This window comes from Anomaloglossus baeobatrachus, chromosome 3 (assembly GCF_048569485.1).
Source record: "Anomaloglossus baeobatrachus isolate aAnoBae1 chromosome 3, aAnoBae1.hap1, whole genome shotgun sequence".
Classification (NCBI taxonomy): Eukaryota; Metazoa; Chordata; class Amphibia; order Anura; family Aromobatidae; genus Anomaloglossus; species Anomaloglossus baeobatrachus.
The window spans coordinates 181,735,034-181,758,863 of NC_134355.1; the positions used below are offsets into that span (position 1 = coordinate 181,735,034).

Below are 23,830 nucleotides of genomic sequence, written 5' to 3' on the forward strand. Positions count from 1 at the left end.
CCGTCCCATTGGCGGAGAATGTCCCAATAAGAGGACGCAGATGAAACTGCGCAAACGGAACCGCCTCCATTACCGCCACCATCTTCCCGAGGAAGTGCATGAGGCGTCTTAAGGAGTGCGACTGACCTTGACGGAGAGTCTGCACCCCAGTCTGTAGTGACCGCTGCTTGTCCAGCGGAAGCTTCACTAGCGCTGAGAGGGTATGAAACTCCATGCCAAGATACGTTAGTGATTGGGTCAGTGACAGGTTTGACTTTGAGAAGTCGATGATCCACCCGAACGTCTGGAGAGTCTCCAGCGCAACATTCAGGCTGAGTTGGCCTGCCTCTTGAGAGGGTGCCTTGACAAGTAGATCGTCCAAGTAAGGGATCACAGAGTGTCCCTGTGAGTGCAAGACTGCTACCACTGCCGCCATGACCTTGGTGAACACCCGTGGGGCTGTCGCCAGACCGAATGGCAGAGCTACGAACTGAAGATGGTCGTCTCCCATCACGAAACGTAGAAAACATTGGTGCTCTGTAGCAATCGGCACGTGGAGATAAGCATCTTTGATGTCTATTGATGCTAGGAAATATCCTTGAGACATTGAGGCAATGACGGAGCGGAGGGTTTCATCCGGAACCGCCTGGCCTCCACGTGCTTGTTGAGCAGTTTTAGGTCCAGAACGGAACGTAAAGAGCCATCCTTTTTTGGCACCACAACCAGATTGGAGGAAAACCGTGTCTTGTTCCTGAAGAGGAACAGGGATTACCACTCCTTCTGCCTGCAGAAGAGCATCGGCTCGGTGGGGACGTTCTGAAGAATCGAGTCGGAGGACGAGAACAGAACCCTGTCCTATGCACGTGGGCACAATGTCCCTCACCCACCGGTCTGTGACCTGTGGCAGCTAAATGTCGCCAAAGGCGAGCGAGTCTGCCATCCACCGCGGATGCGGAGAGATGAGAGAGCTGAGAGTCATGAGGAGACCGCCTTGGTAGCGGTTCCTCCGGCTGCCTTCCTTGGGCGTGATTGAGCCCCCGGAAACTGAGCCCCTCTGAGGCTTTTCAGCTCTTTTGGACGAGGACAATTGGGACCTGCCCGAGCTTGGGAAGGACCGAAACCTCGACTGTCCTTCCAGGACAGCATTAATAGGGTAAGTCGCAATGCAGACATTGCGAGGTTACGGACGCCCCTGCGGCACAAATGTACATATGCTCAAGACCAGCTGTGCAAGAACAGCTGAAAAGCTTAGGGTGCCCATACGGCTGTAAATGCCGGAGCAACCGACACGCCGATAGCCTCATAGACAGATTTCAACCAGAGTCCATCTGTCTGGCATCTTTAAGTGAAGTCCCATCTCCACTGCAACTATAGCTCTAGCCGCAAGCCTGGAGATTGGAGAATCCACCTTTGGACCCTGGGTCCCGCGCTTGACCACGTCAGGGGGAAAAGGATAACGTGTATCCTTAATACGTTTGGAGAAAACGCTTATCTGGTAAGCGTGGTGTTCCTGGACTGCTTCTCTGAAGTCAGCGTGGCCAGAAAAATACTCAATATACGTTTGAGCTACTGAAATGGGACTTCTCCTGCTGTGAAGCTGACTCCTCCACTGGGGGAGCTGAGGGAGAAAGATCCAACATTCCATTGATGGACGCTATAGGAACATTCCTTATGGCGTCACCATCCGGTGTATCCGGATTGAGAGCGTTGTCAGGATCAAAGTCCTGATGAGCTACGTCTGCCTCATCATACAGAGAGCCTCCTGGGACCCCCCCCCGGAGCACCGATTTTATTCCCAATGAGGGTGGCCAGGGAGCAATGATCCAGATTGCCCATGGCCTGTCCGGACTGCAAGTCTCTATCCGATTGCAACTCCATCCCTGTCCTTGGACAGGGTTGACAGGTGGTTCCTTTGGCCACGTCTAGTAGAGACCCCGGCTGACCAAGTGCTCCAGGGGAGCATTGCACACAATGGGGTTCAGTGCCGTGGAACAGTATCACATGCAGTAAAAACAGCATCGAAAGCCTGTGTTGCTTATATGCTGCTGCCGACTAGCCATCTAGGACATAGAGCCAAGAATGGCGACCGTACAATGCAATGTATAGCATACAAGCATAAAGTACAATGAACACTGCAGCACATGCAATACAAGCAGCATAGAAAGCCTGTGCCTTGGCACCCCTGCTTTTCTGCTGCTGTAGACTAGCCATCTAGGGGAATATAGCCCAGAATATCGACCATACAGTGCAATGTATAGCATACAAGCATAAGTACAAATGAACACTGCAACCCCTGCAATACAAGCAGCATAGAAAAAACCTGTGCCTCAGCACCCCTGCTTTTCTGCTGCTGTAGTCTAGTCATTCTAGGCGAAAATAGCCCAGACTAGCGACCGTACAGTGCAGTGTATAGCATACAAGCATAAATACACATGAACACTTCAGTACATACAAGCAGCATAGAAAGCCTGTGCCTTAGCACCCCTGCTTTCCTGCTGCTGATGTGTCGCCATCTAAGAGGGCATATAGCCAAAAATAGCGACCTATGCAGTGTAAGCATAAAAATACAAATGGACAACTGCGGTATTTAGTGGGGTCAGCACTTCAGGTGCCGCTTACCGCCCGCCTATAAGCGGGTGTGTGGTCGCCCTAGTCCTGTGCCTGGTTGCCCAGAGTCCGATCTCTCAGCTCGGACTGCAGGAATGGCTGCCGGCGTCCTTCTCCAGCTCGTGTGAGTAGGGGCGGGCCGTGGGCGTGCCCCCAAGTCAGAGCGGGAAACCGGCGTCCCACAGTGTCCAGTGAGAGGGCTGGAGCATGTAAATAAGGCTCCAGCCCTCGGCGCTGCTGATTGTACAGCGTCTCTCCCCTACCCTGATTGACAGGGTGGGGGCGGGAACGAAGCGGAGCTAGGCCGCAAAAGCCGGGGACTGGATTTATAAGCGCCGCCGCCGTAAAAGCGCGGTCGGCGCTAAGTCCCCGGCGCACTACAAGTCCCAGCCGCGCCGCCGCTCCCGGAGCGTCCGGCGCGGTAGTTCCCCATACATAAAGTCACTCAGCTAGGCTGCAGTGACTGTAACCCTTTAATGTCCCCGGCGCACTAGCACACCCAGCAAGTCTGGAGTGTGCTGTGCCTGTGTGTACGGGGACACAGAGTACCTGAATGGTGCAGGGCCATGTCCCTGAACGGCACTCCCGCTCCACATCCAGCAGGTTCAATGGGTCTGTGGATGGAGCCCGGCCTCAGGGCTTTGGGGCCGGTAAGATCCCACTTCCTCAGAGCCCCTCAGGGGGATGTGGAAGGAAAACAGCATGTGGGCTCCAGCCTCCGTACCCGCAATGGGTACCTCAACCTTACAAACCACAAGTGGGGTAAGAAGGGAGCATGCTGGGGGCCGTATATGGGCCCTCTTTTCTTCCATCCGATATAGTCAGCAGCTACTGCTGACTAAACAGTGGAGCTATGCGTGGATGTCTGACCTCCTTCGCACAAAGCAGAAAACTGGTGAGCCAGTTATCCCACTGGGGGTGTATAGCCAGAAGGGGAGGGGCCTTACACTTTTTAGTGTAATACTTTGTGTGGCCTCCGGAGGCAGTAGCTATACACCCAATCGTCTGGGTCTCCCAATGGAGCGCCGAAGAAATAGTCAGTGTACAGCTTAAAAAAGTGTAAATGTGGTGTGACCTCTAAATAACTCAACACAGCCATTAATGTCTAAACTGCTGCCAAGAAAAGTGCACCACTATATGAAAATAGCCAAATTGTGCCTAATAAGCCACTTTCCCTCCTCGGTGTCATAGGACTCGGTGTTACATTGTCTCATGGGTGAATGTGGAACATGTGCGTTAAATTTGGTGTTATCGCTCACACACACACACACTCATACTGGTCATTGGAAGTTCAACATGGCACCTCATTGCAAAACATTCTCTGAAGATCTGTAAAGGAAGAATTGTGGCTTTACATAAAGTTGGCCTCAGCTATAAGAAGACTACCAACATCTGAAAATAAACTGCAGCAAGACCATACAGCGATTTAACAAGACAAATTCCACTCAGAACAGGCCTTGCCATGGTCGACCAAAGAAGTTGAGTGCACGTACTCAGCAAGAGGTTGTCTTTTCAAATTAGACACGAGTGCTGCCAGCATTGCTGCAGAGATTAAAGGGGTGGGGCCTGTTCAGTCCATACACCTCACACCATCAAATTGGTCTGCATGGCCCTCGTCTCAGAAGGAAGCCTTTTCTACAGATGGTGCACAAGAAAGCCCGTAAACAATTTGCTGAAGGCCAGAGGTTTAAGGGCATGGGTTACTGGAAAAACGTCCTGTGGTCTGTTTAGACCAAGATAAACGTATTTGTTAAGTGTATGCGTCGTCAACCAGGTGAGGAATACAAAGTGGCTTGCCAACAGTCAAGCATGATTGTGGTAGTATCATGGTTTGGGGCTGCAGGAGTGCAGCCGGCTGTAGGGAGCTTCAGTTCATTGAGGGAACCATGAATGCCAACATGTACTATGATATACTGAAGCAGAGCTTAACCCCTCCCTACGGAAACTGGGCCGCAGGGCTGTATTCCAACACAATAGTGATCACAAAAACACATCTGCCTTGCTAAAGAAACTGACAGTAAAGGTGCTAGACCTAAACCCTATGGAGCATATATGGGGTATCCACAAAACATAAGATGGAGGAGCGCAAGGTCTCCAACATCCACCAGCTCCGTGATGTCATCATGGAGGAGTGGAAGAGGATCTAGTGGCAGCTGTGAAGCTTTAGTGACCTCCATGCTCAAAAGAGTTTCAGTGCTTAATGGTGGCCACACAAAATAGTGACACTTTGGCCATATAAACTTGGGGGTGTACTCACGTTTTTTGACAGCTGTTTAGACATTAATGGCTGTGTGTTGAGTTAGTGGGCACACCAAATTTACACTGTTATACAAGCTGTACACTGATTGTATCAAAGGGTCATATCTTCAGTGTTGTCACATGAAACGTTATTAATAAAATATTTACAAAAATGTGGAGGGGTGTACTCACTTTTCTGGATGGACAAAATGCTTGTCACCCTCAACTTAATATTTGGTTGCACACCCTTTGGAATAAATAACTGCAATCAATCTCTTTCTATAGCCACCAACTAGCTTCTTACACCCCTCAACTGGAATTTTGGACCACTCGTCTTTTGCAAACTGCTCCAGGTCTCTCATATTTGAAGGGTGCCTTCTCAACAGCAATTTTAAGAAGTCTTCACAGGTGTTCAATGGAATTTAGATCTAGACTCATTGTTGGCCACTTCAAGAAGCACCCAGAAATGGAAACAAGTTCTGAAGTATGTTTGAGCTCATTGTCCACCTGGAAGACCCATGACCTAACACGCAGTGCCCGAGGCAGCAAAACAACCCCAAAACATATTTGAACCTCCACCACATTTGACAGTAGGTACTGTGTTCTCTTTGTAGACATCATTCCATTTTCGGTACACAGTAGAAAGAGGTGCTTTACCAAAAAGCTCCATCTTGGTCTCATCTGTTGAGATGCTTTTGCAGGTCTTTTGGCTTACTCATATACATTTTGGCAATATACAGTCTACCTTTTTTTATGTCTCTGTTAGCAATGTGATAGTCTCCCGTGTCTCCTGCCATAGCGTTACATTTAAATATCGACTGATCGTTCGCTCTGACACTAATGCACCCCAAATCTGCAGTAAAGCTCGAATTTCATTGGAACTGCTTTTCCACCATCCAGACTATCCAGCGTTACAACCTTTCCTTAATTATTCTTTGCCATCCACGATGAGGAGATAGCTACAGTACCATGGGTTGAAATTTTCTTGATTACGTGGCGCGCGCACACAATGCAAAGACTGAGTCAACTTCTCCCCTTATCGGTTTTCAAGTGTGATTTTCATGGTGCCCACACCTATTTTGCCACAGGTGAGTTTGAAAAAGCAACACATGCTTGAAACAAAGTTGCTTACCCACAATTTTGAAAAGGTGCAAATATCGTCTGGCCTATTTATGAGGTTGTGTGGAATTATGTCCAATCTGCTTGAGGAACTCTACATTATCTTCAGAATTAGACATCTGAAGTAGGAGTGCATTTATCCGATGATTTTTGTTATTGCTACCAGATAAGTACAAAATGCAGAGGAAAGCTAGAAAGACACTATAAATGCAATCACTATCTGAGACACCTCTTGTCTTCGTAGTTTATGAGGACAGGGCAAGAAGACAATTTTTTATCTCCCTGGAGTACCCCTTTTAGTGCTTTGCTCAGTACTAGAATGTTATGGCATAACTTATGACACATCATCATTGGTTCTGCTTACATGCAAGGTAGCAGGAGGATATTTGCCTGTGCCACCATCATCTCTCTTCCATAGGTGTTCAACTCGCTCTCCAAGCCGAGAAATCATATTATCAATCATCAAGATAGAAGCATACCATTTACCTCTGCAATATAGGAAAAGTAAAACCAGTAACCATACAATTAAGACATTTATGCCGTTTATTTCCAACTATTAAACAGATTCAATAACTCCTTAAAAGAGGTTTTCCATTACTAACGTGACCTCTTTTCTTTTGTCTTAACTCTTCCTAACGCACCCTTTCTTAATATACTCCTATTTACTCTGCTCCTGTAAGCTTATCTCTAAGAGGACCGTTAATACCCTTGTTGTTGTAGCTTTGATCCTTCCTGTTGCAGACAAGAATTGGACCAACTGAGCAGATCAAGTCACTGGTGGGTGCTGAGAGGAGAGTTAAATGTGATGTGGGTATGCGCGCCCAGACTACTGTCAGTCAGAGGAAGCGCGCCCAGACTACTGTCAGTCAGAGGAAGCCCTGCCCCCACTAGTGATGTGTCCTGCTCAGTTGGACCAATTCATTTCTGCAGCCGGAAGTATCAAAGCGTCAACAAAAATAAAAAAGGTATTTATGAGCCTCTTAGAGGTACGCTTTAAGAAGCAGAGCAGATATCAGAAGTGTATTAGGAAAATGTTAGGAGAGTAAGGACAAAAAGGGGGGGGGGTATTGGGAGTCACATTAGTAGTGGAAAACGTCTAAGGATACTTTTGGCCTTCAGAACATTTTTTGTGTAGCTTTTTATAGTCTCTGCCTTTTGAAGAAGTTGTATTTATCTGTCAACATATAATAAAACATCTTGAATGTGTATGGCTATTTAAATTTTTTACTTCTTGGCAAAAAAGAATTATGTCCAGTTAGATAGTGTTAGACCTGGACACTCCAGTGCTGCTAAAAACCTAGTAATAGTGGCTTACCAGCAGCATAAAGAAAGAAGGTCAGACAGGAATTAACAGCCACTTAGCTATATGTAGACATAGAAACCTGAACCGATCCTAATTATGGCATCAGAACCAAAATCTGTTAGTTTAAACGTGGGCACCTGCATGCAGCAGAAATGGTGTGATGAGTGGAAGAAGGTTGAATATGTATATTTACGGCATGTCACCACTCCGCTAGTGCTCTATATTTGAAATATGTTACATACTGTGGATAGGGTAACAAGAGCATTCCATATAAAATTCTATAAGCTGCTACTCAATGAGAAGTAAATAAAGACTCCTTTATAAGTATGCTGTGTTCAATATATGAAATTTGAGAGAATACAATAAAGAAAGTTTTTCCTTTAGATTTTTCAATTTTTGTTCAGGAAGAAACCTCAAAATTCCAGCATTTAGAGTAACAGGAAATTCTGACAATGTGACTACAAAAAGCCTTAGAGGGGATCAAAATCAGTATTACAGAAAAAAAAAAAAAGCAAAATTTTCACTACCTAGATAAATGCTCCAGCTTTTTCCGACGCTCAGCATAATAGTGCTGAATCAGCTGATAATTGTAGTATGGCCGGGTCAGCTGCATGGCTTGATCTGACAGAATAAGGAAAAAAGGTAAGAATAAAGCAGTATAAAAGCAAAAAGGTTTTGACATTTTGGTTTGGTCATGGCAATGACGACAATTAAAGAGAAAATCAATTAGGGGAGTTAGCCAGTCACAACAAACTTGATGACCTATAAGATTAAACAAGGCCATTTGTGAACTTTTTCTTGCTCTAGATTAGAAGTGCATAACCTGTGGACCGTGATACCCCTCGGTGTGACCTTCAACCATCGGTATGGTGTTGGTCAGATGCATTTATATCATGGAGAAGACCAGCAGTGAATAGAAATGCAGGGAAGGGAAATTATGAATGAATGGTGTGCTGGGTCAGCCATATGTTTGCAGAATGGGTGAGTCCAGACTCCTATGGAATAAAAGGAGTAGATGAGTTGAAGTGTTCCATGCATGAATGCTGTTATATTCATTCTGGTTAATGAGAGAAGGGAAACACTAGACTGTTTAAGCATCCGACATATACTACAACGTACAGACCTGAATGCATGGTCTCTTCATTTCTGGCCAACAAACCAATGAGAAGGATACCTCTATCTTACCGATAGGAGGATGCTCTATAAAAGGGAACCAGCATCTATTAGATATTTATGGCACACACGTTTAATGTCCTCTAAATCTCTGACGCTTTTTTCTTTGGTAATATTGCAGGTTGGTTTGATCAGATTATGTGGTTCTCAGGCCCAAAAAGGTTGTGCACTCCTTCTCCAGATGATGGCTGACCTGATGGCTTACCTGGGTTATCTGGCAGAAGACCACAACGACAAAACCAAAGGACTACAGAGGCATACTGACTTAAGAGCTTGGTCACGGAAAGTTTATTGGTTAAGTCAACTAATCCTAATGAAGGAAACAAGTGTTAGAATATTTAGATGCATCTTTGATACAAAAATAGATATTTGATAATGCTGCCTTAAGTGTCTAGGTAAAACAAGTTATATTTTATAGCTTTTACTATTTTGCCATATTGTATATTCAATATAAGCAATGACTAATACAAATGTGGCTACTGTGTGAGAAAACGGCTCAAAAGTTATACGTTAAGAACTGAAAAGACCCAGGCATGACACAGCTCAGCTGTAAATGGAGTACTTCAGCTGTGGCTACCTTTGACTCTTTCCTCCTCGCACACCCAGCAAAAGACTGTCAGTACTCTCATGACAGCACATATGCCCGTTTGTTTCATCAATAAGTAGGGTTTCTAATTTTTAGGTTTCATAAAGGGGGTTGTCCGGGTATGGGGATCAGGTCTGCAGTCACACTATGACTGCAAACTTGTGAATACCGGCAGCGCATTGTCAGGGTTCTCCGGTGACTGCCAAGAGCGGGTAGGTGTGTGTGACTACAAATAAGCGATTTGCATACATGCGGTCACATGCCAACTTTACGCTCAGCCTCGCTCAATACAAGTGAATTGCGCAAGGTCAGTCACATCTAGTTGGAATGTGGTCAGATTGCATATTGCATATTTCTAGACACATGTGCCTGTCCCAGAGCCAGCACCAGTGGATCCTGACAGTGCACACTGTGGATTACCAGCCTGCAGACATGGAGAGAGTGACTGCAGGCTTCAACCCCAAGCCCTTATGATAGGAACTCATTAGAAATTCCAAATATTTTAAAAAAATAAATCAAAAGTTATGAAAAAAGAAAAAAAAAAAAAACACAAACAAAAACACAAATACATTAGGTAGTACTTTGTATACCTCGTTTTGTGAGTTCTTTGGCCTCTCTTCTAAAACAGTTTAAGACAGTAGTAAGGTTACTAAGGCGCAGCTGGCAGTGTTGTAGAGACTGCAGTGTATGGGAATCAATGAAATTGCATGACCCATCAAATAGAGGTGCACCTGCAGAGAAAAGAACATCAGCTGATACACTAGTTTGCCGTATAAACGTTCTGCCGAGCTATTGACTGATTACTACATATACAGAGCCTTTGCGCAAAGTAATAATGGAACATCATGGGAACCGCTGGGACCAAGTCGGACTTGGGAGTTTTGCTTTCTAATAGGATTGCTTAGTTTTTAGCTCTTTCTGGTTTTCATTTGTAGACTACACCGGAATCCATGGACTATGCCTGACCTGTGGATTTCTGTTTGTTAATAAAATGGTGAGCCAGGGAAAGTGTGAGGAAAAGTTTTTGCAAATAAAGTATGTGTTTTTTCTTTTATATTTACTGAGTTAGTAATGGGGGTGTCTGATAAACACCTCTTCAATACTAAACACCAGCTGACAGTACACAGGAAAAACGTAAATAAACTAAGGTGTGGAGTAGGTGCAGAAATTCTATGGCATCAAAAGCAGATCATGGGAACGTTAGGCTATGTGCACACACTGCAGATTTGTTTCTCCAGCGAAAAACGCACCCCTGGCAGAAAAACGCACCCCTGGCAGAAAAACGCACCCAAAAACGCATGTGTTTTTTAAACATTATCGTTGGCAAAACACAGGGAAAACCGCAGGGACCTGCAGAAAAGAAGTCACATGCTGCTTTTTGCTGCAGAAAAACTGCAGCAAAACCCATAAGGTCATGTGCCCACGGGAGCTTTTTGCTGCGGAGTTTGCCGCGGAAAACCTGCGGATTTTTCTGGATTTTCCAGATAAATCCGCAGGTTCTAGCATGTACAGGCACTCCCCATGTTACCCTATGGGACATGGGGAGTGTGTCCACGGTTCGGAAAGTGCGGCTGCGGAATCTCCTGCGGAGATCCCTCAGCCGCACCTAACTATGTCAATTATTCATGCAGATTTACGCGGAGATCCCGGCCCTCCGCTATGGAGATAGAGGCCGGGACGTCCGCAGGTAAATCTCGTGAAACTCCGCATGTTTCCCGCAGCTATTCCGCTGGAAACTCGCAGCTAAAAATAGCTGCGGCTGCCGGCGGGCAGCTGCGGGAAACATGCGGCAGTATCTGCTAATATATCTGCAGGTACGAGCGTCCCCTGGGCACATGGCCTTAGGAAAAAAGAAGCACCGTCCGCACATTTCGGATTTCTCAGACTTTGTTGGGGAAGGACTGCATGAAGTTTGTGAACAGAAACTGCACCAAAAAGCAGTGTGTGCACAGGGTCTTGAGGAGGTTTTCTGATAGTGAATTTATTTTATTTTTTTTATTTACAAGGCATGGCTAGTTTTCACGTTATAAACAGAGACATACTCCTTTTCCACCGCAGGCCAGTCAGGAGGTGCAAGTTCTGTTCCAAAGACACAGGACCACTGCGGCCTATAATTGGTTGCAAATGTCAGGTAACTAAAAGAGCTGGTCATTGGATGTCTCGGATGACGCTCCTTTTTAATCACCTGACCACTGCAGCCAATGACAGCCTGCAGTGGTCCTATGAGTCCCCAAGAGAGCACACCCACTTCCACAGCTGGCAGAGATCACCATAACAGCCTGCAATAAGTCCATGTGGGCGCTGAAAGATCAGTGTTCCTTGAGGACAAGTATTTAATAAAACATTTCACAAGAACATATACAGTGGTACCTAGGTTAACGAGTAACCCACTTAACGAGAATTTCGCTTAACAAGCAAAGCTTTCTGTAAATTTGTAACCCGCTTTACGAGAAAGCTTTGCTGTGCGAGCAAAATCCTCACCTCAGACACTTCCGGTTTCGTACACACACACACACACACACACACACACACACACACACTATTATGCTCACCTTACCTTCCGTTCCACCGCCGGTCTCATGGTTCTTGTAGTTCCCGGGTACATTGCGACGTCCTCGCAGTGAACTACAAGTACCATGAGGCCGGCGGTGGAACGGAAGGCAAGGTGAGCATATAATGTGTATCTTCCGTTTCATCACCAGTCTTCTGGATCCTGTAGTGCGCCGCTCCGCACCACTCAAGGAAACTGCATCCATAGCGACGAAGCAGGAACTTCCTGGTTCCTGTCACCGCTACTCAAAGGCAGCGCGCTGGCCAATCAGAGGCAAGCGGCTCTGCCTTTCACGTCAGCGCTCTGGAAGGAAGTTCCTCCCTCGTCGTTATGGTAAGCCGATACACGGCCCGCATCGGAGAACAGCAAGTCCCAGGAGTCCGGCAATGGAATGGAAGGTAAGGTGAGCATATAATATGTGCGTTTGCGTGCTTGTGTGTGTGTTTGTATGTGCATATGTGGAATGACAGAACAGGGGACCAGGATGGGACATTAACTAGTTGTGGAACGAATTGTCAGCATTGCAATGATTTCCTATGGGAAATCTTGCTCTGCTGAACGAGGAGTAACTTGGTTAAGCACAGTCCCAGAACAGATTGTTCTCGTTAAGCAAGGTTCCACTGTACCATTTAATTGCTGGAACTAAAAATCCACTTACATGTCATATACAGACGTACAGTATATGCATACATAAAAATATAAAAACTTACAAATTCTGTCAAAATCAGTTTTGGTAAGGACTACTTTATCCCATGTCCATTCGAGCACAAAGCGAAGGTTTGGCGCAGACCTTGGTTGCTCTTAAAAGTAAAATTACACAAGTTAGAACGAGATGGGAAAAGTCAAAGCCGCTCAATTCACAAAAACAGAAAAATAAAATGTATTCAGATTGATATTACATTTACCTTCTTCAATCCATTGCTTGATGCAGCGAGTTAAAAGACTGATGGAGCTGGTTTCAACGGCAGCAGATAACACCGCTTGTAGCTTTTCTTCCTGAGTATTAAATAAAGGCTGTGAAGGCTGGAGTGTATAGGAAGCAAGTTAGAAGATGGCATAAAAGGGAGCGCACCTGAGTCAAGCTGGACGGCTGAACATCAGCGAGTCTTGGAGACAGGAGACCAGCTACTAAGCACCGGTTATAGCCATCAGGAATTTCTTCATTTAAAGATGATCCAGTATTCTTTAAGTAGTGCAGAGTCTTAAAACAAATAATGTAGTATGACAACTACAACACTAGGACAGCCAACATCAACATTTCACCATTACTTTACATTGAAAATGAATCTACATGAAACATTAAAAAGGGAACCTGTCAGGTCCAATATACACCTAGAACCACGAGCAGTCCTGGGTGAATATTGCTAATCCCTGCCTAACAGTCCCTGTATACACTAGCATAGATAAAGAGCTTTACAAAAAGGATTTCTGAAGATCTTATACCGTATGCTAATGAGCGCAGGGACTAGTCCCAAGGGTGTAAGTTCCTGAGCTCATTTACCCGTCTTAGCATGTTAGCACGTCCACATGCATATGCTATTCAATGCCCATGGCACAGCGTCGTCATCGGCAGAGACGCACGTGTACCTGTGACCGTTCAACGCCTCAGACGCTGGGCTTAAGGTCAGTGCGCATGATTAGAAGTTACCGTACTTCCGGTCATGCACTCTAGACCTCTGAAGCCGGGACGTGTATACCTGGCTTCATAATGTGAATGATCACAAGTGTGGGGCATTCTGACCCATGCGCACTGACCCTAAGCTCGGTGTCTGAGGCGGTGCAAACAGACACAGGTACACATGACACTGCCGATGATTATGCTGGGCTATGGGCATTGAATAGCATGTTAGCACAAAAGTGTGGACGTGCTAAAATGCTAAGGGGCAGAATGAACGCAGGAACTAACACCTTTGCAACTAGTCCCTGTGCTCATTAGCATATAATAAAAGATCTTTAGAACTAGAGATCTTTAGAAAAAGTGCCTTTTCTAGCAATTATGCTCCGTCCAGATTTGAGCCAAGATATTCGGAAAACCACTGTATTTTGTAGGTTATTTTCATTTTGGCAATTTTTTATTCCCTGCAAAACGTAGCATGTTCTAGGTTTAGATTTCTCTGCGTTGTCCCACGCGCTTCATTATGGGACTGAAATCACTGTCAGTCATGCCTATGCTATAATAACAAAAAAAAAAACAAAAAACAGAAAAACTGCAACGTGACTTGTGAACATTCACTAAGGATTTGAGTCAGCAACATATATAAAGCAAATAAAAACACAACCGCGACTGCCTTCTATAGCATCTACCTGGCTATGCTGTCAGTTTAGACAACCACCATTAAAAAACACAATAGTATGCAGTAGTGAAAAAGCAAATTATGCATAATGCATACACCATAATTTACGCTAATCTCACAATGAAGAGTGAAGACTAGTGGACTTCGCTCAAATACAGCAGACACAGTAAACCAAAGTGAAATACAGAGCAAGCTGTGCATTGCAATGGCAGAAAATTCTATGTATCTACAGTATATAAGCGGTTCTAAGGCCATTATAAACTTCATGACCTTTGACTTACCTTTACGTCAAAGGTCGCGCCCCTGCCTTTGATGCGGGCTCACATGATGTGCCAGCATCTTTCTCTGCACATCATAGCCGATTTATTCAGCCATCATTCGCCTCTAATAGCTGCAGGTGGATCAGAGATCTGCCCGTGGCTGTTAACCTGTTAAATCCAGTTGTCAATCTCTGATAGCGGGATTTAACACTCCCCGGTGAAAAGCAAGTCATTCCCACCACCCATTGCTGCACTTGTGACGTGAACACTGGGCAATGATGGGCTGTCATGACAGCCAGGGGTAAGCTGGTGACTAGTGTTCCGCGAGTAGTGAACTATTTAACTATTCGTAATCGCGATGCTGTTAGCGAGTAACCCGAAAGCCGTACGAATAGCACGGCTTTCGGGTTACTCGCTACTTAGCGAGTATTTCCCATTAACTTACATTGCCCCCGCTACTCTTAACGAATATGTGAGTAGCGGACAGTACTCGCTAACAGCATAGCAAGTACGAATAGTTAACTACTTGCTCAACACTACTGGTGACCCATGTCTGTCAATACAATCCACCTGTGAATGCTGGCTGTGATGCGGCATTCATAGGAGATTTTGATTTCTGATGCATTGTTCTGTATAGCACAGGTGATAAGGGATTAGAAGCTGCGATTGTCCTAAGGGGACTAGCAAATACAATAAAAAGTAGAAGAGGGGGTAGGGGGGAAGCCACAATTGTGAAGTTGCTTTTTTTGCAATTTCCCCATACTTGAAATGTTTTTTTCCCGTTTTCCAGTACACCGCGAAGTAAAATAGTTTCATTCAAAAGTACAAGCCATTGAACAAAAAAAACATAAAATAAATAAAAAAGAAACAGGCCCTCAGAAGGTTCAACAGACAGAAAACAAAGAAAAAAAAAAAGTTATGGCTCTTTGAAGGGGATGAAAACATGGAAAAGAAGGGAATTTTGTTTACTTACCGTAAATTCCTTTTCTTCTAGCTCCTATTGGGAGACCCAGACAATTGGGGTGTATAGCTTCTGCCTCCGGAGGCCACACAAAGTATTACACTTTAAAAAGTGTAACCCCTCCCCTCTGCCTATACACCCTCCCGTGCATCACGGGCCCATCAGTTTTGGTGCCAAAGCAGGAAGGAGGAAACTTATAAATTGGTCTAAGGTAAATTCAATCCGAAGGATGTTCGGAGAACTGATACCATGAACCAAAGAACAATTCAACATGAACAACGTGTACACAAAAGAACAACAGCCCGAAGGGAACAGGGGCGGGTGCTGGGTCTCCCAATAGGAGCTAGAAGAAAAGGAATTTACGGTAAACAAAATTCCCTTCTTCTTTGTCGCTCCATTGGGAGACCCAGACAATTGGGACGTCCAAAAGCAGTCCCTGGGTGGGTAAAAGAATACCTCGATAAAAAGAGCCGAAAACGGCCCCCTCTTACAGGTGGGCAACCGCCGCCTGAAGGACTCGCCTACCTAGGCTGGCATCTGCCGAAGCATAGGCATGCACCTGATAGTGTTTCGTGAAAGTGTGCAGACTCGACCAGGTAGCCGCCTGACACACCTGCTGAGCCGTAGCCTGGTGCCGCAATGCCCAGGATGCACCTACGGCTCTGGTAGAATGGGCTTTCAGCCCTGAAGGAATCGGAAGCCCAGAAGAACGGTAGGCTTCAAGAATCGGTTCCTTGATCCACCGAGCCAAGGTTGACTTGGAAGCCTGCGACCTCTTACGCTGGCCAGCGACAAGGACAAAGAGCGCATCAGAACGGCGCAGGGGCGCCGTGCGAGAAATGTAGAGCCGAAGTGCTCTCACCAGATCTAACAAGTGCAAATCCTTTTCACATTGGTGAACTGGATGAGGGCAAAAAGAAGGTAAGGAGATATCCTGATTGAGATGAAAAGGGGATACCACCTTAGGGAGAAATTCCGGGACCGGACGCAGAACCACCTTATCTTGGTGAAACACCATGAAGGGGGCTTTGCATGAAAGCGCTGCTAGCTCAGACACTCTCCGAAGTGATGTGACTGCCACTAGGAAGGCCACCTTCTGCGAAAGGCGTGATAGAGAGACATGCCGCATCGGCTCGAAAGGTGGTTTCTGAAGAGCCGTTAGCACCCTGTAAAGATCCCAGGGTTCCAGCGGACGCTTGTAAGGTGGGACTATGTGGCAAACTCCCTGCAGGAACGTGCGGACCTGCGGAAGCCTGGCTAGACGCTTTTGAAAAAACACGGAAAGCGCCGATACTTGTCCCTTGAGAGAGCCGAGAGACAAACCCTTGTCCATTCCGGATTGAAGGAAAGAAAGAAAAGTGGGTAAGGCAAACGGCCAGGGGGTAAAACCCTGATCAGCGCACCAGGATAAGAAGATCATCCAAGCCCTGTGATAGATCTTGGCGGACGTTGGTTTCCTGGCCTGTCTCATGGTGGCAATGACATCTTGAGATAACCCTGAGGACGCTAGGAGCCAGGACTCAATGGCCACACAGTCAGGTTGAGGGCCGCAGAATTCAGATGGAAAAATGGCCCTTGAGACAGCAAGTCTGGTCGGTCTGGGAGTGCCCACGGTTGACCCACCGTGAGGTGCCACAGATCCGGGTACCACGACCTCCTCGGCCAGTCTGGAGCGACTAGGATGGCGCGGCGGCAGTCTGACCTGATCTTGCGTAACACTCTGGGCAGCAGTGCCAGAGGAGGAAATACATAAGGCAGTCGAAACTGCGACCAATCCTGAACTAATGCGTCCGCCGCCAGAGCTCTGATCTTGAGACCGTGCCATGAATGCCGGGACTTTGTTGTTGTGCAGAGACGCCATGAGGTCGACGTCCGGCGTTCCCCAGCGGCAACAGATCTCTTGAAACACGTCCGGGTGAGGAGACCATTCCCCTGCGTCCATGCCCTGGCGACTGAGAAAGTCTGCTTCCCAGTTTTCTACGCCCGGGATGTGAACTGCGGAGATGGTGGAGGCTGTGGCTTCCGCCCACAGCAGAATCCGCCGAACCTCTTGGAAGGCTTGACGACTGCGTGTGCCGCCCTGGTGGTTGATGTACGCGACCGCCGTGGCGTTGTCCGACTGTATTCGGATCTGCCTGCCCTCCAGCCACCGCTGGAACGCCTTTAGGGCTAGATACACTGCCCTTATCTCCAGAACATTGATCTGAAGGGAGGACTCTGTCGGAGTCCAGGTTCCCTGAGCCCTGTGGTGGAGGAAGACCGCTCCCCACCCTGACAGACTCGCGTCCGTCGTGACCACAGCCCAGGATGGGGGCAGAAAGGATTTTCCCTTCGACAAAGAAGTGGGAAGAAGCCACCACTGAAGAGAGGTTTTGGCTGCCAGTGAAAGAGAGACGTTCCTGTCTAGGGACGTCGACCTCCTGTCCCATTTGCGGAGAATGTCCCATTGAAGTGGACGCAGATGAAACTGCGCAAAGGGAACTGCCTCCATTGCTGCCACCATCTTCCCTAGGAAGTGCATGAGGCGCCTCAAGGGGTGTGACTGGGCCCGAAGGAGAGAGTGCACCCCTGTCTGCAGCGAACGCTGTTTGTCCAGCGGAAGCTTCACTATCGCTGAGAGAGTATGAAACTCCATCCCGAGGTAAGTCAGTGATTGGGTCGGTGTCAATTTTGACTTTGGGAAATTGATGATCCACCCGAACCTCTGGAGTCTCCAGAGCAATGGTCAGGCTGTGTTGACATGCCACCCGGGAGGGTGCCTTGACTAGAAGATCGTCTAAGGGATCACCGAGTGGCCCTGAGAGTGTAGGACCGCCACCACTGCTGCCATGACCTTGGTGAAGACCCGTGGGGCTGTCGCCAGGCCGAAAGGCAGTGCCACGAACTGAAGGTGTTCGTCCCCGATGGCGAAACGCAGGAAGCGTTGATGCTCTGGTGCAATCGGCACATGGAGATAAGCATCCCTGATGTCGATTGATGCTAGGAAGTCTCCTTGGGACATCGAGGCGATGACAGAGCGGAGAGATTCCATCCGGAACAGTCTGGTTCTCACGTGTCTGTTGAGCAGTTTGAAGTCCAGAACGGGACGAATGATCCGTCCTTTTTTGGCACCACGAACAAGTTGGGAGTAAAAACCGCGACCACGTTCTTGAAGGGGAACGGGGATCACAACTCCTTCTGCCTTCAGAGTGTTCACCGCCTGAAAAAGTGCATCGGCTCGCTCGGGGGGCGGAGATGTTCTGAAGAAACGAGTCGGAGGACGAGAACTGAGCTCTATCCTGTAACCGTGAGACAGAATGTCTCTCACCCATCGGTCTTGGACATGTGGCCACCAGGCGTCGCAAAAGCGGGAGAGCCTGCCACCGACCGAGGATGCAGTTTGGGGAGGCCGAAAGTCATGAGGAGGCCGCCTTGGAGGCGGTTCCTCCGGCGGTCTTTGGAGGACGTGACTTAGACCGCCATGCAGAAGAGTTCCTCTGACCCTTTTGTGACCTGTTGGACGTGGAGGAATGGGACCTGGCTGAGGGCCGAAAGGACCGAAACCTCGGTTGTATTTTTCGTTGCTGAGGTCTGTTTGGTTTGGACTGGGGTAAGGACGAGTCCTTTCCCTTGGATTGTTTAATAATTTCGTCCAATTGCTCGCCAAACAAACGGTCGCCAGAAAATGGCAAACCGGTTAAGAACTTCTTGGAAGCAGAGTCTGCCTTCCATTCGCGTAGCCACATGGCCCTGCGGACTGCCACCGAATTGGCGGACGCTACCGCTGTACGGCTCGCAGAGTCCAGGACGGCGTTCATGGTGTAGGACGAAAAGGCCGACGCCTGAGAAGTCAAAGACACAACTTGCGGAGCAGAGGTACGTGTGACCGCATTAATCTCAGACAGACAAGCTGAGATAGCTTGGAGTGCCCACACAGCTGCAAAGGCCAAAGCAAAAGACGCGCCTATGGCTTCATAGATGGATTTCATCAGGAGCTCTATTTGCCTGTCAGTGGCATCCTTGAGCGATGAACCATCTGCCACTGATACTACGGATCTAGCCGCCAGTCTAGAGACTGGAGGATCCACCTTGGGACACTGAGCCCAACCCTTAACTACGTCAGGGGGGAAGGGGTAACGTGTGTCATTAAGGCGCTTAGTAAAGCGCTTGTCCGGAAATGCTCTGTGCTTCTGGACAGCATCTCTGAAGTTAGAATGATCGAAAAACGCACTCCGTGTACGTTTGGGAAACCTAAACTGGTGCTTCTCCTGCTGCGAAGCAGACTCCTCTATAGGTGGAGTTGGGGGAGAAAGATCTAGCACCTGGTTGATGGACGCTATAAGGTCATTTACTATGGCGTCCCCTTCAGGTGTATCAAGATTGAGAGCAACGTCAGGATCAGAGCCCTGAGCTGCGACCTCCGCTTCATCCTCCAGAGAGTCCTCATGCTGAGACCCCGAACAGCGTGATGAAGTCGGGGAAGGTTCCCAGCGAGCCCGCTTAGCCGGTCTGGGACTGCGGTCCGTGTCGGAGTCCTCACCGTGGGACCTAGGTGTCACCCCAGGAGCACTTCGCTGCACCGACCGAGAGGGGCCTGGGGGCGATGAACTCACAGTGCCCTGGGCCTGTGTTACCGATCTGGACTGCAAGGCTTCTAGTATCTTAGCAGACCATTTGTCCATAGACTGAGCCATGGATTGTGAAAGCGACTCAGAGTTTCTCAGCCAAAACTGCAAACTCTGTCCCTGCCACCTGGACAGTGGAAGCCGGCGGTTCTACCTGAGCCGAGGGTCCCACCAGTGCCCGAGGCTCCGGCTGAGTGAGTGCCACAGGGGCCGAGCATTGCACACAGTGAGGGTAGGTGGAACCTGCAGGTAACATAGCCGCACAAGAGGTACAGGTTGCAAAATAAGCCTGTGCCTTGGCACCCTTGCTCTTTGCGGACGACATGCTGTTGTCTCCTCTGAGAGTGATCAGTGAGGGTATATAGCCAAAAGCAAAATAATGCGGCCGAACAGAGAAAATATATAATTATATATATATATATACAGACATACATACATACATACATACATACATACATACATATATATATACATATACACTTCGGCACCCTAGGGGGGCCAGCACCTGGTAACCGGTGTGGCTTACCGACCGCCCAAAGCGGTTGTGTGTCCACCAGATTCCCCGCCTGGGCCTCCCAGAGCTACAGAGCTCGTTCTGAAATCCTCCACCGGCAGAAGTGATTGTAACAATGGCTGCCAGAGTTCTCAGGGGAGGAGGGAGCCGTGGGCGTGACTAATAAAGTGCGGGAATCTGGTGCCCCACGGTGCTCAGTGAGGGGGGAGGAGGACACCTAAGTATGCTCCAGCCCTCACTGCCGACGTCCAGTCGACCGTCCCGCCCTTACCCCTGACTGGCAGGCCCGGGGGCGGGAGTTATGGTACTAGGCCGCAGAAGCCGGGGACTAAATTTAATAACGCTGGCCGGCGATCAGGCGCGGTCGGCGCGGTAGTCCCGGTTGTCACAGAAAAACAGCAGCCGCTGCAGCGTTGTAACACAGGCGCCCCATGCACCGTCCCCAAGGGGACACAGAGTACCTTTTAGATGCAGGGCCTGTCCCTGATGATACCCAGTCTCCTGTCCGTCAGATTCCCCCAGGGGCTGCGGAGGGAGCCCGGTCCCAGTGAAAGGTGACCGGTTAGGATCCCACTTCTCCCAGAGCCTCTAAGGGATGGGGAAGGAAAACGGCATGTGGCTCCAGCCTTTGTACCCGCAATGGGTACCTCAACCTTGACAGCACCGCCGACTTAGTGGGGTGAGAAGGGAGCATGCCGGGGGCCCCGTGGGGGCCCTCTTTTCTTCCATCCGATACAATCAGCAGCTGCTGCTGACTAAAATGTGGAGCTTGCGTGAATGTGTGCCTCCTTCAACACAAAGCATAAAACTGATGGGCCCGTGATGCACGGGAGGGTGTATAGGCAGAGGGGAGGGGTTACACTTTTTAAAGTGTAATACTTTGTGTGGCCTCCGGAGGCAGAAGCTATACACCCCAATTGTCTGGGTCTCCCAATGGAGCGACAAAGAAATGACAAGGTCATGGAGGGGTTAACTCCTTCACGACCAATGACTGATCTATCCGTCATGGATCGTGTGAGGTTAATCCCCAGGTCGCAGCGATCCGCGCGCATATCAGCTGTTTTTAACAGCTATGTGTGCCTGCAAGTTACGAATGGAATCGCTTATACCGGAAACTTTTAACCCCTTACATCTTGCTGCCAAAGCCTGGCAGCAAGATGTATATGTGCGCGGCCATTACTTTTAGTTACCGCCGCCCCCACTGGAAGTCACGTGCGTGATCATGTGACTTTCGGTTATTGCCATGGTAGCACAGGGTCATGTGATGACACCTGTAGCTAATAGGAGTCACTTTCTCTCAGTGTCGGCATACTTCCAGCATTGAGAGTAAAGCAGCGTATCTGCAGTTCTCAGCTCTGTAGCAGAGATCTACAGATATGGAAAAGCGATCGGATTGTTGATCCATATAGCCCTCTAGGGGGACTAGTAAAAGTAAAAACCAAAAAACCCCCCACATATTTGGTATCTCTGCGTTCAGAAATGCCCAATCTATCAAAATGTAAAATTAATCTGATTGGTAAACGGCGTAGAGGCAAAAAAATTCCAAACGCCAAAATTACGTTTTTTTTGGTCGCCGCAAGTTTTGCCCAAAATGCAACAGGCGATCAAAACGTAGCATCTGCTCACAAATGGTACCATTAGAAACGTCAGCTCGAGACAAAAAAATAAGCCGTCACTGAGCCATAGATCACGAAAAATGAGAACGCTACGGCTTGTGGAAAATGGCGCAAAACGTACGCCACTTTTATTGGACAAGCTTGTGAATTTTTTTTAACCCCTTAGATAGAAGTAAACCTATACATGTTTGCTGTCCCCAAACTCGCACCAACCTACACTATATGGTAAAACTTCTGGTTTCATTTAAAAAGTACAACTCGTCCCGCAAAAAAATAAGCCCTCATATGGCAAGATTGACCAAAAAAAAAAAAAAAAAAAAAGTTCATTTTCCTCAAAAAAACAAATTTATCAATTTCAGTTTTCAAAAGATCTTTTGAAACTTCTTACCTCTTTCTGAAAGCCGGTGCATGTGATGTGGATAACTCCCGAATTCAACAAGCAGGTAGCATCTTCAATGTCAGAAAGCAAAAAAGAAAAAGTTTGTTAGAGAAACATTAACAAGAAAACAGTTTTGAAAAAAAGATGGGACAAGCCCCTCTAAATGGTCTATAGCAGTCGTGTGAAGGCAGAACCTTCCCCATGGAGCCGTACTGTAAGCATACAGAATGTGTTTGAATACCGGCATCTCGATGGTCAGAGCTATTTTGAGTGTAAGAGAACAATCCTTGTATCAGGCCTCATTTTTCAGGGCTCAAGGTTTGTCAATTTTGTACATTTGTGGGAACATGTAAGCTAGTAATTTATAATTTTAATAGAAATTCAAAAGAAAAACGAAACAATATTTGTGTTCTCATTTATGCCATTCCCGAGTAATGCGGAGTAACAAATAATGGAACCTAGTTAACTAGTGATGAGCCGGCACTACCATGCTCGGTACTCTTAACGAGCAGTTGGATGCTCTGATCGGTGCGACTCAAGTACCTGAGAATAATGGACATCAATGGGGGAATCAAGCATTTTTCAGGGAAAAATTGAATCCCTATTGACTTCCACTACACGAGTCACACCTAACTGCTCGTTATGAGTATCCACACACGGTAGTGCTTCCTCATCACTAGGTGTTACTGTTATATATTAATAGTTCATACCAACTTTATAACACCAAACTGTATTATATGCAAATATATTGTTTTTAAAAGAGAATGTGATATTATATATGCTGCTCAATCTGTGTACAGCATGCATGAGGCACTGGCTGAATGAACTTGTCCAGGTATGTTGGGACTCAGAAAAACTGTGGTGTTTCAGGGAAACATGCTTTTAATTGCTGCAAGGGACCGAGGCACATGGCAGTCTGGTCCCAGGCATCTTCTTTGCCCACAATTGCCAAGTCTCTGTCTGTACATATACATAGCTGTACCTGCCTTCAGAAGAATCGATCATCAAGAAGTAGTCAGAAGTGTGACTAACCGCTCTTGATCCGTCCAAAGGCGTGAAGAGTGAAACTGATCGGGTGCAGAGCTCGCGTGACGCAATATCACGTGAGCCCCAGGAAAGCAAGTGCCAACAACGTTAAAACAGTGCCGGAGGGGAGTAAAAATGTTATTTTAAAAAGGGGCAAAAAAGAGAATTTTGTTACTTACCATAAATTCTTTTTCTTATAGTTCCGACATGGGAGACCCAGACCATGGGTGTATAGCTTCTGCCTCCGGAGGACACACAAAGTACTACACTAAAAGTGTAGCTCCTCCCTCCGAGCATATACACCCCCCGGATGACAAATCCAACCAGTTTAGTGCAAAAGCTGAAGGAGGACATCCACCCATAAGTAGAGATAGAGTAAAACTCGGAAAGACCAGAACTCCGTCTACTAACAACAGCCGGTGAAACACACGGAACAAAAAACTGCCAACAGGCAACAGGGAGGGTGCTGGGTCTCCCATGTCGGAACTATAAGAAAAAGAATTTACGGTAAGTAAACAAAATTCTCTTTTTCTTTATCGTTCCTTATGGGAGACCCAAACCATGGGACGTTCCAAAGCAGTCCATGGGTGGGAAATAAACCAAACTGAGAAGTAGGCAAA

At 47.3% G+C, this 23,830-nt stretch overlaps 1 protein-coding gene across 1 annotated transcript in view; it reads right to left on the minus strand.

Moving 5' to 3' along the window:
• Positions 1–23,830, minus strand: part of AHCTF1 (AT-hook containing transcription factor 1) — a 253,101-nt gene that overhangs the window by 172,819 nt on the left and 56,452 nt on the right. The window contains 8 exon segments of the mRNA XM_075339614.1: positions 6,308–6,431; positions 7,774–7,867; positions 8,625–8,729; positions 9,596–9,736; positions 12,267–12,356; positions 12,462–12,552; positions 12,629–12,757; positions 22,194–22,255. Of these exon segments, the coding sequence (XP_075195729.1) occupies positions 6,308–6,431; positions 7,774–7,867; positions 8,625–8,729; positions 9,596–9,736; positions 12,267–12,356; positions 12,462–12,552; positions 12,629–12,757; positions 22,194–22,255 (836 nt within the window).